The sequence below is a fragment of the Gekko japonicus genome, unplaced genomic scaffold (assembly GCF_001447785.1).
Source record: "Gekko japonicus isolate JY-2015 unplaced genomic scaffold, Gekko_japonicus_V1.1 scaffold2320, whole genome shotgun sequence".
In the NCBI taxonomy this organism is placed as follows: domain Eukaryota; kingdom Metazoa; phylum Chordata; class Lepidosauria; order Squamata; family Gekkonidae; genus Gekko; species Gekko japonicus.
The window spans coordinates 175,848-190,473 of NW_015166490.1; the positions used below are offsets into that span (position 1 = coordinate 175,848).

Genomic DNA, 14,626 nt, shown 5'->3' on the forward strand with positions numbered 1-14,626 from the left:
GCCAACAAGAAAGTGAGGCTGCACTTTCTGAAGACTTGGAAACAGCCAATGGGTTGGATCCAGTCAGCTCTTTGGCTAGTGGGGCGGGGGGAAGGATGGCTTCTGTTTGGCCACTGAAAAAGGCTGAGCTGAGAACCATGGGGCCTGTATGTTCAAAACGCATGTGGAATGGGGGCTGTAGTGGCGGTGGTGGGGAACTGGGTGAGACAGAGCGAAAGGGCTGGCTGGATCCAACACAATGAATGGTCTGACCTCCACCGGTATGTCTGAACGCAGTGAGGCCTTGGTGTTTGCAGGTTCTGAACCATGAGTTTGAAACACTTTAGAGGTCTTCAAATGGTAACGTATTCCTCACCCTTATAGAATCACTCTGGCAAGAATATAGTTACAAAAACTGGTTTATTTCTTAAAAATAAATACAAAAATATAAATATAAAACATTGGCAGATAGAATCTGATGAAATGAAGTTGCACAAAGTGTTTGTTTTTTAAACCAGCTGCATATCACATTAACACCACGTGTACATTTTAGGGGGAAATTTATAATGTACAGAATAGGGACATATTGTTGTCTTCTTCTTTTTTCCTCTTGGGCCACGATCCAAAAAGAAGTGCAAGATGTTCTGTGCATGCACTTGAAAGAAATTTGACTTTCTTTTCCAGAAACTGCACAAGTGTGGGGTTCCCCAGCTTACACTAGTCATGACAATTCAGCCTAAATTGAAATTGGAGTAAATGTATGTGTAGGAAAACTAATTTCCTTTCATTAGATTCCCAGTTTATAGTGCCAGGTCACATCTAGAGTGCAATATAAAACAAATTTAGATGAGAATAACAAACTAAGCCACAAGAATTTTGCTAAGACTAGTGATACATCTGGGGAAGACGATGTGTATCAGTATGTCGGCCTGATTTTTATACTCAGGAGGCTTAAAGAGCAATCTAGGGATTTGATGTACGATAATTTTAAAATGAGGAAGTAAAGAGTATGTGTCCTTGCCATTTCCACTTTAAAAGCTCTTGCACCAAAAGCTTTTTTTTTAATCTTGAAAGAGTTTCAAGAACTCAACAAAACAGAAGGAGACTCCAAATGGCACCAGTTAGTATCGAAAAACCTGATGGGCATTCTTATGAAGAGGAGTAATTTTGTATTTTAGAAGAGCACTTTGTTTTCAAGGCTTGTAGACTCTAGTGGGAGTGTTCTCTATGCAAAAGCTTCAGAGTAGTCTAGGTATCTCATGTGGGCAGTTTCTAAAAAAAATTAAAACAAATAGTTCTACAAAAAAAAGTGCATGTAAAATGTGCATGCATGACCCTTTGTGGTTCGTGGCTGGGGTCTTTAAAAAGCTGAACCTGAAGGCGTAGAACATTGATTTTACGGAAGCAATTTGTACCTAAGGTTCCTCGAGAGAGACTGTCAGCCTGCTCAAGAATAGTGTATCTTTCCCTTAATAAAATGGATGATACTGAATTTTCAATAGCTTTGGCTTTTGGAAAGGGGTTAAATCAAACGCTGCATATATTCCGTGTGACATCCTACGAGAAAGAATAAAGGACATTAAATGAGCAAAATTCGAAACAGAACGAGAAAGAGAACCCATTGTGCTGAGTGGCAGGAGAAGGTTCCTGAACATCAAAATATTGTCACGTGGAGAAGGTGTCTATAAAGTTACTTCCTCTCAAATGGACCAAAAAACCCCCACAACTTGTATATCCTACTGTAGGTTACGAAGTGTCCTTATCGCTTTCACCTCCACCGTACATCTCGGCAAGCTTATTAAACCGAGGCCCCCATTCCTTGAGGTAATCATAGTTTTGGTCTCCCTCGGTAGTGCCAGACTCTAAAGAACTCAAAGATTCGGCGATTGAATCGTTTCCTTCGTAAGCGTAGGTTGCCAGGGAGTCATATGGAGGGGCCGAGGGGTCGTTATCATGCTCTTTTAGCCTTTGGTTAATGAAATCCCGGACATCTGTGTTATCTGGAGCAGAAGGAGTCCTCCGTGGTATAAATAAGGTTTCCGGTATAATGTCTCGGCGGAGCTTCTTATCTTCAATAGCAGCAGGGTTTCTCAGCGTGCCGATATCAAAAGCCTGGGTGTCTTCTTCACCACCCCCTTCATCGTTGTAACTCACAATGTTGTCTCTGATGTCCTCTTTAGACAAGATCAGAGGCTCTTTTTTCCGCTGCCTCTTAAGGGCAGCAAACAAGACCACTATAACTTGGGAAAAGAAGAAAGAATGAATTTCAACGGGCAGCTTGCAGTTCCCACCCAGTTCCTGAATGAAGAGACAAAACACCAGATATGCCACTTGTCATAGCTCACAGCAGTGTGAGAGCGGAGAGGAGAACTTGGACCGGTTTTAAACCGGATGCAAATCGGGCGGAGAGGCACTGCAGTGACCCCGAAGTCAACACCAAAGGGCAATAAAATGATGCAGACAGCCGCTGCTGTGCTGAAACAATTGGGGAACAGATGCGACCTGAAATGCAGACAAGTAATTTGAGAGACTATGTGGCAATGGTGGGAAAGACTAATGCAGATTCAGCCATGGGGAACTGGCAGTAGTCTAGGGTTGCCAGGGTAGTTGGGGCTGAGAGAGTTCTGTGAGAACTGTGACTGGCCCAATGTCACCCAGCAGGCTTCACATGGAGGAGTGGGGAATCAAACCCAGTTCTCCTGATAAGAGTCTGTCATTCTTAACCAATACGCCACACCTGCTCTCTTGTTTAACAAGATACAACTTAAAATGTGCTGCAGTGATTGCATTGCCTGCATCTGTAAGCTTTGCTTGCCACAACAATATTGCACTAAAATTCAATTTCAAGGCAAGCAAAGTTTGGGCTTCATTACCTGAAAGGTATGTGAATCATGGCATGTTGTATCAAGTACATAAGGTGCTATCTCTAAAAAACCCCACAAGCTCAGGATACACCCCGGCAAAGGCCAAACATCTCTCTACGGTAAGATTTCATGTAGTCAATGATGTCTTCTCCTGTAACTTACCCAGCAGAATAATGATGCAGAGCAAAATGGCGACAAGCGCTCCTGTGCTGAGACCCGCTGGAAGGAGAAGAGCTTCCGCATTACAGGACTGCATGTTTCCTCGGCTGTCGCAGGCGCACACCCTGATGGTCAGAGTACCAGTGCTACTTTGGATGGGGTAGTCATTGTCTGAGATCACCACTGGCAGGAGATAAGTGCTTATTTCATGCCGGCTAAAGCCGTTCCTTCTCGTCAAGATGCGGGCAGTATTATCTAGACCAGTTCATCAGAAAGAATGCATACGTTACAGACAGATCACAGATCTGATACATTGTAATGTACACAGCATACTGATAGAATTTAACTACACTTGAACCAGGAGTGAATTTGCGGATTTTTCCCCCGGAGCAACATCTCAAAAAGGTCAACTTAAGCCCAAAGAGTGTCAGGTAAGACTGCTAAAACATATCAGTAGGATTCAGCACATTCCTAGCTTTCCAAGGAAATTCAAAGCAAATATGGAGCTGCCTTGTACTGAATCAGACCCTTGGTCCATCAAGGTCAGTATTGTCTACACACAGACTGGAAAGAGCTCCAGGGTCTCAGGCAGAGAGTGCGACATCACTCTAAGCATGTATAGGTGTTATCTCCTTGAATGAGATGCCTGTCTGGGAGCTGCCCTCTGACTCCTCCTCCTCTCTCTCAATTTGTCCTCACTTTCCCTCAATATGGCCTTCCATGGAGAGACATGTCTCTGCCGGTCTCTCCTGTAGGGACAGTGCCCTCATACCTCCACACGCATGATGCCGGACAAGCTGGCCATTTGTGATGGGGAAAGTACTATTTCGATTAGGTGTCTTTCTCATCTTTTGACCGCAACCTGAATGAGGATCTACTTGAATAAAAGTAAGTTTATCTTTTTTTGCAATATACTTCTCGGGAGTTTATTTAGTGCACTCAGTATCATGCTTTTATGACTTGGCAAAATCCTGCTATATTAACTAAATATCTCAATATTCTCTGGCTTCAGGAAGCCAGTCGTTTCTCTCTGCACACTATGATGGGCACATAGAAGCAGATCCATTCTGCTTGAAGAACTTTACTCCGGTGGAAGGAGACATACCCTGACACAAAATGCAGAATCCAACCCAAGAGTTCCAATGTGTGATCTATTTTTTAAAAAATCTAAATTCCTGTTAAATTCAGCTCCAAGCATTAAAAAAAAACAATAAAGGGAAACAGTAGAGGAAAGTACATCCACCATTAAACATCTCACATGTAGATATGTATTATACCTTCACTATCCTGGACTGTGAAGTTGGGATTCACAGCAGCTAAACTGAAGAAAAACTTTTGTCCTCCAAGGGGGTCATCTTTATCTACCGCACTTATCGTTTGTATTAGCTGTAGAGAAAGAGGAAAAAGAAAAAGAAATCCAGCTGACATTTGTCACATGGTTGTCTGCTGGAAGAAATATGAGTGGTCCCAAAGGATGTGTGTAAAATAGATCTCTGAATTCATTATCTTCATTAAGCATGAACCGGTAAATCAGATACACACCAGCAGTGCAATCCTAAACAGATTTATACCCTTCCAAGTCCACTGACCTGGCTAGCCAGGCTAGCTGAGTCTCATCAGATCCCAGAAGCTAAGCAGGGTTGGCCCTGGCTAGTATTTGGATGGGAGACCTCCAAGGAATATCAGGGCCTTGATGCAGAGGCCGGCAATGGCAAACCACCTCTGAACATCTGCCATACCTCTCCCTGATAGCCAGCCTGACTGGATGAATGACCAGCCTGATAACAAAACCTCCCCTGAAGAGAAGGAGGAACACCCAGCTGAGATAGAGCCCATCAGTCTTCAAGGGCAAGAGATACAAGCTCTTGACAACACGCCATAGCCGATCTGCTCTCTCCTCCAGCAGCAAGCAATTTATAGCACCCAGTCCAGTGGAGGAGAGGGAGGAGGCCAGGCCCAGTGTTTCTCCAACACCCCTTGAGTGCCGAACACTCTCGTGGAGATCAGACCTGAGAGGCCGTCACAGTGAGCATCTGATGGATCGCAGACACCTGTCGCCAGATGAGTACTTGCAGGGATGTGTGCCACAATTAGCAGCAGCTAAACAGTCCATAGAGAGCCAGCTATAAATTCAGGCACGGGGAAGCTGATCATTGTGGATACAACTTGTACCATGGCTGCATAACAGCCAACCTTGTCTCCTGAATCTCTGACTGGAACCTCTGCTGCTCTAAACCTAGACTGGACCCTGGACCACCCGACTTCTGGACCCCCGAAACTTGGGCTACCCGATGACTCCCCTTTCTGGATACCTGAACACTCTCCTGCCTGAACCCTTGCTGTGAGTGACTACATGGTACTTTCTGCGTGGTTGTTCTGTGGACCTTCCGCCTGCTCCCAGCAGCCAACCCGATGACTCCCCTTTCTGGATACCTGAACACTCTCCTGCCTGAACCCTTGCTGTGAGTGACTACATGGTACTTTCTGCGTGGTTGTTCTGTGGACCTTCCGCCTGCTCCCACACCAGACCCACTGGGGCCAGTACAACATCTCTTGACTTGAGAACTCTATAGTGTCACCATACATTAGCTGCAACTTGATGACAAAAAAAAAGGCTATTGAAGTCAATTGACTTAGAGAGCTGCAGCTATATTTAAAATTGTACTGTAAAAATCAGACTAGGGATAGAGACTAGGAACCAAACGTGGATTCCAAAGGCTTTCCTTTTGACCCTTGATTCGGAGGACCCCTTTCCCCAACACTATTAGCGCATCAACTTCCTCCTTCCAAACCCTATTACAGGCTAAGGGATCCTTAATCTCCTTTCCCCAATTGTGATTAACAACAGGTTTCAACAGTGCCAACAAATGCTTAAAGGGAAGACTCTTCCAAAGCATATGTTGTTGCTCAACTAGGAAAGAGGAGGTTATGAGTAAGAACCTAAGAGAAGTGGAATGCCTCTTAGGGGGGATTTTACCCTCTCCTGTCTGCTGACTGTGGCTCTCCATGGCCCATCCCTACACCTAATCCAATCACACCTGCTATTGTCATTTGGCATCTGAAATAACTCATAAGACTATAAGAACATAAGAGACGCCAATGCTGGATCAGGCCAAAGGCCCATCCAGTCCAACACTCTGTATCACACAGTGACCAGAAATACCAGGTGCCATCAGGAGGCCCACCAGTGGGGCCAGGACATTAGAAGCCCTCCCACTGTTGTTAATTACTCTTTGGGTGAAGAAGGACTCCCTTTGATCTGTTCTAAGTGTACTATTGTCTTTGCCTGTAACTTGGTTAATGTAGGAGTCAGTCACTGGGTAACAGGAGTAACTGCCAACTCTGGATTTGGAAATTCCTGGATATTTTGGCGGTGGACCCTGAGGAGGGCAGGTTTTGGGAAGGGGAGGGACCTCCATGGTGTATAATGCCATACAGTCTACCCAACTACACAGTCATTTTGTTCAGGAAGACAGATCTCTGTAGTCTGGAGGTCAGTTGTAATTCTGGGAGAATTCCAAAAACAACATCCGTGACAAAAATAATGAAGAGTCAATAAAGATAAGATGCAAAAAACATTTACTGGCGTAATTCTGTAGAAAATATCTATACCTTGTGGCTAATAGCCACTGATGGACCTCTGCTCCATATGCTTATCTAATTCTCTTTTGAAGCTGTCCATGCTTGTAGCCGCCACCACTTCCTGTGGCAGTGAATTCCAAGTGTTAATCACTCTTTGGGTGAAGGAAGGACTTCCTTTTATCCGTTCTAACCCGACCGCTCAGCAATTTCATGGAGTGCCCACGAGTTCTTGTATTGTGAGAAAGGGAGAAAAGTACCTCTTTCTCTACCTGCTCTTTCCCATGCATAATCTTATAAACCTCAATCATGTCACCCCTCAGTTCACCCTGTTTTTGCCCCACACCTGTCTCGGGATAAACAGATGCTGTCATAACCAGGGATAAATGCAAGGTATTGTGTTGTGAGTTGAACTCTGATAAAACCAGGGATGAGATCCAAGTGCGGAAGGGACCTGTATATGGAGCTCCATGTCATGAAGAACTGGAGTAAGATGAATTATAAACCCATGTGAGGAAAATGGGGAGGGGGAAGCAGGAGGGGGAAGAATTTGGACAATCAGACTGCTTTGCGCCATCATAAACACCCATTTCCTTTATTCGTTATGTCTGAATTGCACCTCCAAATCGTTCAACCATAGAAGACAGCTGAGAGGTTCAGGTGCTTAGTAATCCTTTAAATATTACAACTGTTTAAAGAGTAGAGGGAAAGCACTCTCTCCGTCTTTATCTCTCCCCCTCACTGTATATACTTTAAATGGTATTTAAGTAGAAATGTCACTTCCTGTGCTCAATATTTCTCCTACCCATGCTTAACATTTGTAGAGGAATTGCATTAATTTCCACCACCCAGATTAGGTTGTGTGACTGGCAGTGCACAGCTACTGACATTTATAGAAGGGGGAGAAGGATCCTTCCCCCGTTGCGTCAGGCACAGCACTGTTATTTCTACACTGAATTACTGTTGTTATGAACACCTGAATCGATCTGTGTACTAGGTATTTTATCGATTTCATTATATTTTTATCCCGCCCCTCCCTCAGAATGGTGCTTCGGGCAGCTACCCACATAGTGATAGAGTAACAATAATAAAGCCATAATTTCAATAAAACCCTATTAAAAACTCAACACACAGCAAGCCAGGGCTATTTTTGGGCAGGAACGCACAGGAACGGAGTTCCGGCTGGCTCCGGAGTTGGCCACGCCCAGCAGGAACTCATTAGCATAATAGGCCACACCCAACAGCTGAAACTCATTAGGATTGGCTACATTAGGGGTGTGTGGCCTAACATACAAAGGAGTTCCTGCTACAAAAAAAAGCCCTGGGTTTTGACCACAAACAAGGTAAACAGAATAAGAAGCAAAAGGTGGGTGTGGCTGGATGACCACACTTCTGGTAACATGGGGGTGCAGCCTAATATGCTAATGAGATGTGTTGTCAGGGGTGTGGCCTAATATGCTAATGAGTTTATGCTGTTGGGTGTGGTCTATTATGCTAATGAGTTCCTGCTGGGCTTTTTCTACAAAAAAAGCCCTGCTGAGCAAGCTAATGCTTTGAGCATAAAAATCAACAATGTTGATAGTAGAGTCCACCAAAATTACATTAGTGGAGTTCCTGGTGGAATAACTCTGTCCGACATGCCCTGCAGAGTGCAGACAAATCGTGCAGGGCATGAGTCTCCTCAGACAAAACTTTCCACCAGGCCGGGGACACGATAGAAAAGACCTTTCTCCTTGTCACACTCAAATGGTCAAATTGAGGGTCAAGCACCACCAAAAGCCCACATTCAACAGAATGAAGACACCACGGGGAGGTCATAAGTTAGGCATCTCCAAGGCACAATTTCTACCCACAATTCCATTTTTATCCTGCCCAGCCTCCAAAGGGCTGAAGACAGAATGCGTACATAGCACCTAGCCCAAGTTTAGATGGTGAGCTTCCCCACTGAGAGCCACAGGCAGTTGCTGGTGGGACAGAAGGCAACCCAGAGGCCGCACCATCGCCAAAGCCAGCCCACGGCCCTTGACCGATGTGGAGTGAGGGAGGGGTGGAGGAGCGCGGGGCCAGGTGAAGCAGCAGAAGCCGGCATCAGGGCAGCAGGCATCACACCGCAGAGGCAGGAAGAGCCGCCAGACCAGGGGAGAAGGAAGCGAGAAGGTAGGGTTCCAGGCGAGCAAGCCCTTTCGACTGCCAGAGCACGTGCCGCCTCCATCACCTCACAGCTTACTGAGGTGGAAAGGCTGGGTGGCAGTTCTGTCGAAGGGTGGGCGGGATGTTGACAACACATGGGCATGCAGCCACCAATGGATGGCGAGACCTTGTGATCGACAGGTCTCCTGGGCAAAGCCTGTTTGAGCATGTTCCAGGAGTCACATGAAATGAGCTTTATATATAAGATACTTTTATGACTCTGCTATATTATATATAAGATACTTTTATGACTCTGCTATATTAACCAAATTTCCCAACGGTGATGGCAATTAAGGTTGCCAGCTGTGGTTTGGGAAATATCTGGAGATTTTGGGGGTGTAGTCTGGGGAGCAGAGGGACCTCAGCGGGGTATAATGCTATGGAGTCCACCCAACAAAACACCGATTTTCTCCAGAGGAACTGATCCTTATTGTTTGAAGATCAATAGTGATAGTGGGAGATCTCCAGGTGCAACCTGTAGGTTGGCAACTCTAGATGGCGATAGTTGCCCCATTGGGAACTTGGCAGTGGATTTTTCTTCAAATTAATCTTTTCATGTCTGACTCAATACTGGCGACAAGGGAACACCATTGTTTCGCCTGCTAATCCTTTCAAACTTAGAAAACAATATTCTGCTCCAGAAAGTATTGTTGGAGACGAGTGAATAGTCGTAAAGCATTTTTATTTAATTGAAAATGCAAATCCAGCCTCCTTTTTTTGGGAGTTCAGGCTCTGTCCCTTCCCTCCCATAAATATTGTTAGAAAAGTCCAACTTAAAGACTAACAAAATTTGTGGTAGGTTATGAGCTTTCGTGATAAGCATCTGGAGCAGAGGTCCATTGGTGGCTATTAGCCAGAAGGTATAGATAGGAGCTGCGGTGGCTCAAGTGGTTAAGACGCTGAACTGCAGGCTGTGGAAGGTCAGTAGGTCAGCAGTTCGAGACCCGGGTGCCGCATGATGGAGTGAGCTCCCATCTCTAGTTCCAGTTCCTGCCAACCTAGATGGGCCATTGGCTTGATCCAACTTTGGCTTCTCTTATGTTCTTATGAAAAGCAGTCTTGGATGCTGCTGGTTTCAGGGGGAAAGGGGAATAGGGGTTACAAGGGGAGACCCACAAGAAACTTGCAGGGAGGGGGCATTTCCCCCACCTTTGTTTCCCTCTCCCCCCTACTCTGTCAAAGTTCTTTCCTGTCTTTCTACACTCACCCCTTATCTATCAATCTTCCCTCACCTCCCCCTCTCACCCCTTCTATGTTAGCTTTTCTCCCTACCCCCTTCTCTCGGAATTCTTTCTCACCCCTTTCTCCACTCACCTCTTGTATGTCTCACCCCTCTCTTAACCCCAGCCCTTCTCAGACAATGTCCTCTTTCCCCCACCCATTCTCAGTCTCTTTCTCCCCCCCCCCTCACACACACACCCTCTTCGGCCTCCTTTTCTGAAGTTTCCTCGTTTTTCTGGCAGTGGGTAGGCTGCTTGCCTGGGAGAGATCTGGCGGCAGCATCCTCTGCCCTGTGGCTCCAGGGCTGCCTTGCTGGTGGTGGGGAGGCCAGCTGCTTGGGAAGGACCCGGTAACGTCGGTGTCCCCTGCCCCATTATTCCAAGGGTGTCTTGCTGCCAACAGGGAGGCCGGCCACTGAGCGAAGTTCCAAGTCCAGTGCAAGGAACCACGAGTTTGGACTGCGCAAGTGCAAACAACTCAGGGTTTTTTTAATTTTTTTGGGGGGGGTTAACCCCCCCTGTGTATTTTTCTTTTTGCATTTTTCTGCAACCCTGGAGAGTACTCCAAGTAAAACCCCTTTAGCCTCCAGGTGCCCTTGTTCTGCGGAAATAAGTATACGCACTCAGAGGGACCCTTGGCTATTAGATATATAGATTTAACCCTGTCTCCTCTGTTCTATACTGCCTCCTTCCAGGTGCTTTTCTCCTCCCATTTTTCCCCCCTATGGCATAAGACACACCACCAATCACAGTCATTTTGGCCCAGTAGGAAAATCAGGCAGAAATCAGTGGATTTCCCATATCAAACTGGAAAACAAACTCTCCTATTTCTATCTCTGCGCTCGATCCCACATTCTGCATCAAATCCTTGCTCCAGACTTCACAGAGATCTCTCATTGGTGGAAGCCCAGGTAGCAGGTGTGGATATCAGTACCTCATCCCAAGGAAATATACATCCCATTGTTCTTACTGTGTGTGTTTTGAAGCCTAACACATCGACACATGAAGCTGCCTTTTACTAGCTTGGTACATATTGACAGCGCAACAGGTTTTTGGAATGTGTGGGGAGGGAGAGCTGGCTAAAGTGCCACTGCTTCCATGTGCTCTCTTGGTCACCTGCAGAGGCAGGTGAAAGGGGAAGTGGCAGCACACCCTGTCCCTCCCTGTGATCAGTGATGTTTGAAAAGCCATACCACTGATCACAGGGAGGGGGTGCTCATGTGCTTGTATCTGCTTTCCCCTTCCTGCATGCTCAGTGAATGCAGGGTGCGGTCATCTGTACCCAGCTAACATTATCAGGCCACTGGTCTATCAAGTGGCTTTTCTGCATTCTTATTTCCTTGCTTTGTGTTCTTGTTGCTTTGGATCTTTCCCCTTCTTCCACATGTGTTTTGCTCCCTCTAGAGGTCGATTCAATATGACATTGCTTTATGTCTGGCACATCTCCCTGCAGCTTTAAACCATAGGTTTCTCTTCTGGGCTGCGGTGGCTCAGAGGTGAAGACACTGATCTGCAGACTGGAAGGTCTGTAGTCCAGCAGTTCGAGAACCGAGTGCCGCATGACGGAGTGAACTCCCGTTTCTGGCCCCAGCTCCTGCCAACCTAGCAGTTCGAAAGCAAGAAATTGCAAGTAGATAAATAGGTACCACTTTGGTGGGAAGGTAACAGTGTTCCATGCATGATGGAGTGAACTCCCATTTCTGGCCCCAGCTCCTGCCAACCTAGCAGTTCGAAAGCAAGACATTGCAAGTAGATAAATAGGTACCACTTTGGTGGGAAGGTAACAGTGTTCCGTGCACCTCGGCATTTAGTCATGCTGGCCACATGACCATGGAAACGTCTTCAGACAACACTGGCTCTTTGGCTTTGAAACGATGAGCGCCGCCCCCTAGAGTAGGAATCGACTAGCTTTTGAGCAAGGGAAACTTTTACCTTTACCTTTTTATGCTGGACATAGTGATGTAATATCACGTCATCCAGTAGAAGGAGCGAAACACATGCAGAACAGAACGACAACAACAACAAAAAAACCCCAAAGCAACAGGAACGTACAATTGAGGAAAATGAGAACATGGAAAAGCCTGCGGCCAGGACTGTCTACTCTGATTGGCAGAGGCTCCCCAGGGTTTCAAATGGAGGGCCTTTTGCAGCATGTCCTACCTGATCCATTTAATGCCAAGAATTGAACTTGGGATATTCTACACTGAAAGTAGGCACTCTACCACTGGGCCACACTCTCGTTGCGCGGCAGGAAGCTTTCTGGTGCGTCATCAGCTTTAGCGTCCACTCTATGCCCATGCCTGTGAGCAGCAAAACTCACACCAAACATAAGCTTGAAACAGCCTTTCCCACCACTGCTCTTCTGCTCTTTTCCACAGCCTATAATGCTGCATTTGCTTTCAGATGCAGAACTGTGAGTCTCAACAGCCCCTAAAGGCTGGTCCTTTGCTCCTCTTGATGGCACAGTCATTTCCCGTTGATCAAAGCACAATCCAAAGCATCTGGCAAAGAGGCGAAGCAAAATAAATGTTTGCCCTTCTGATACTAACTGCTTTTATGCTTTTTCCTTTGATTTGCCTACAGAGAGCGGTTTCGAGATAAACTCCCATTTGCATCAAAATAGAATGCCAACAGTGGTGCTTGGGAACACCATGCCTGTCAAGTCAAAGCACAGTCAAAGTCTGTAGTGAAGGATGCTCTTTAAACAATAAATAAATCAAATTTGATTACAAATTACTGCTGGTTACGTATAGTGCTTTCCTCCACCAGGCCAGCGCGGAATGCAATTAAGAGATTGTCTTTTAAGACAAATCCGAAAAAACAGCCAAACAAATGCTGGAGGGAGGGGGGAAGAAAACTCCTTGAAGTTTTAAGAGTACAAAAGCTTTTTTTTTTTCCAGAGGAAAGACAAGAAAAGTCATTTAGTAATTTACATGTTGATGCCCTTGGGAAATGTTACTGTGCAAAGCTGGGATCTGATTTCCCACTAGCCATTTTCTCTCTTTCCCAAGTTGCTTAAAAAAAATAAATCTTTCAGTCTTAAAGGAATAGACGTAAATGACTCAGTGCCTGTTCCCAAAAACGAATCCAGAGAACTTGAAGCATTTACATAAATATACTTACTTGTCCCGCTCTGGCATTTTCACATACAAAAGTATCATAGAACACGGCAAACTGTGGCGCATTGTCATTCACATCCAAGATCCGAACGTAAACTAAAACACGTGTCGTCTCTTTGGGGTTGTCTGTCAAAAGAGGGGGGGAAGGAAAGCCATCTCTTTTCTGTCAGAATGTCACCACAAGACTTTGCACTTTTTTTTGGTTAACGATTTTCATTTTACAGATTTCTACCAGCTGAGGAAATGTCAGGTGCCACATGCCCACCACCAGTGTTCCCTCTAAGCTGAGTTAGTGTGAGCAGGCTCACAGTGTTTTAGCCTCCAGCTTACACATTTTTGTCTTAGCTCAGGAAGGATGGCTCCAGAGCAAACTAATTTATGCAGTGGCCAAATTGCTTGCTCAAAACTTAAATGCCAGCAGCTCATAAAGTAGGATTTTTGCTCACAATACCCCACAGCTTAGCGGGAACATTGCCCACCACATAGAATTACAGGAGAATAACACTTCTTCCCCTTCCCCCATTAAGCCATGGCTGACTTATAGTGACCCCTGGTGGGGTTTTCAAGGCAAGAGACGTTCAGAGATGGTTTTGCCATTGCCTGCCTCTCTATCGCCATCTTGGGCTTCCTTGGTGGTCTCCCACCCAAATACTGACCAAGGCTGACCCTGCTTAGCTTTTGGGATGCGACGGGATTGGGCTGGCCTGGGCTATCTAGGTCGGATCCACACTTGATGGCCTCTAGTTCAGAACCTTTGCAGAATAAAATCCATCTCAAGTGTCACGGTCAGGCAAACCAGGCGCCTACCAACCGGACAGAATGACAGCACAAGCGGCCCGTGACTCTCCCGATTTGCATGGCCACCATATTGGGCGAACAGAGGTAAAATGTCTATGCAAGAGAATGTTGTTTTTTTAAAAAATGTATTTTAATTTTAAAAGGCATCCCGTTAAACAGAACCTCTGTCTGAAATGCTGAAGAGCTACTGTCTCGCTCCCCCCACTTCCATTCAGTGTTACCCACCTGCCCACCCCTGTCAGTGGCAAGGTGTGATCAGCTGGTTGCTTTGAGGCCAAGGAGGATTTTTCTGGACATTTTCTGACTGGTCGAGAATGAGTTCTTTTTCAGTTTGGTGTAGTATTTAAGTGTGTGGACTCTAACCCTAACCCTAACCCACTCCTCCACTTGCACCTGGCTGGATGACCTTGGGCAAGCCGTAGTTCTGACAAGAGCTGTTCTTGAAAAAGTGCAGTTTCTGTTGGAGCTCTCTCAGCCCCACCTGCCTCACAGGGTGTCTGTTGTGGGGAGGGGAAGGGAAAGGAGTTTGTAAGCTGCTCTGAGACACCTTTGGGTAGTGAAGGGCGGGGTATAAATCCAATCTCCTCCACCACCTCCTCCTCCTCCTCTTCTTCTTCATCTGCATCACTTTGCATGATGGGCCTTGTTTTCTTAATTAGGTCTGGTGTAAGACTAGTTAGACCCTTGCTGGATAGGCTACAATTGCGCAGGGCTTTGC

The 14,626-nt window shown here is 46.0% G+C and overlaps 1 protein-coding gene across 1 annotated transcript in view; it reads right to left on the reverse strand.

The window, feature by feature from the left end:
* Positions 1 to 1,725: 1,725 nt before the first annotated feature.
* Positions 1,726 to 14,626, reverse strand: part of LOC107111230 (cadherin-10-like) — an 82,657-nt gene continuing 69,756 nt past the window's right edge. Inside the window, exons 9-12 of the mRNA XM_015412173.1 lie at positions 13,115 to 13,236; positions 4,280 to 4,388; positions 3,006 to 3,257; positions 1,726 to 2,219 (exon numbers count right to left, since the gene is read on the reverse strand). Coding sequence (XP_015267659.1) covers positions 1,726 to 2,219; positions 3,006 to 3,257; positions 4,280 to 4,388; positions 13,115 to 13,236 — 977 coding nt within the window. The remainder of the gene's footprint in view (positions 2,220 to 3,005; positions 3,258 to 4,279; positions 4,389 to 13,114; positions 13,237 to 14,626) is intronic.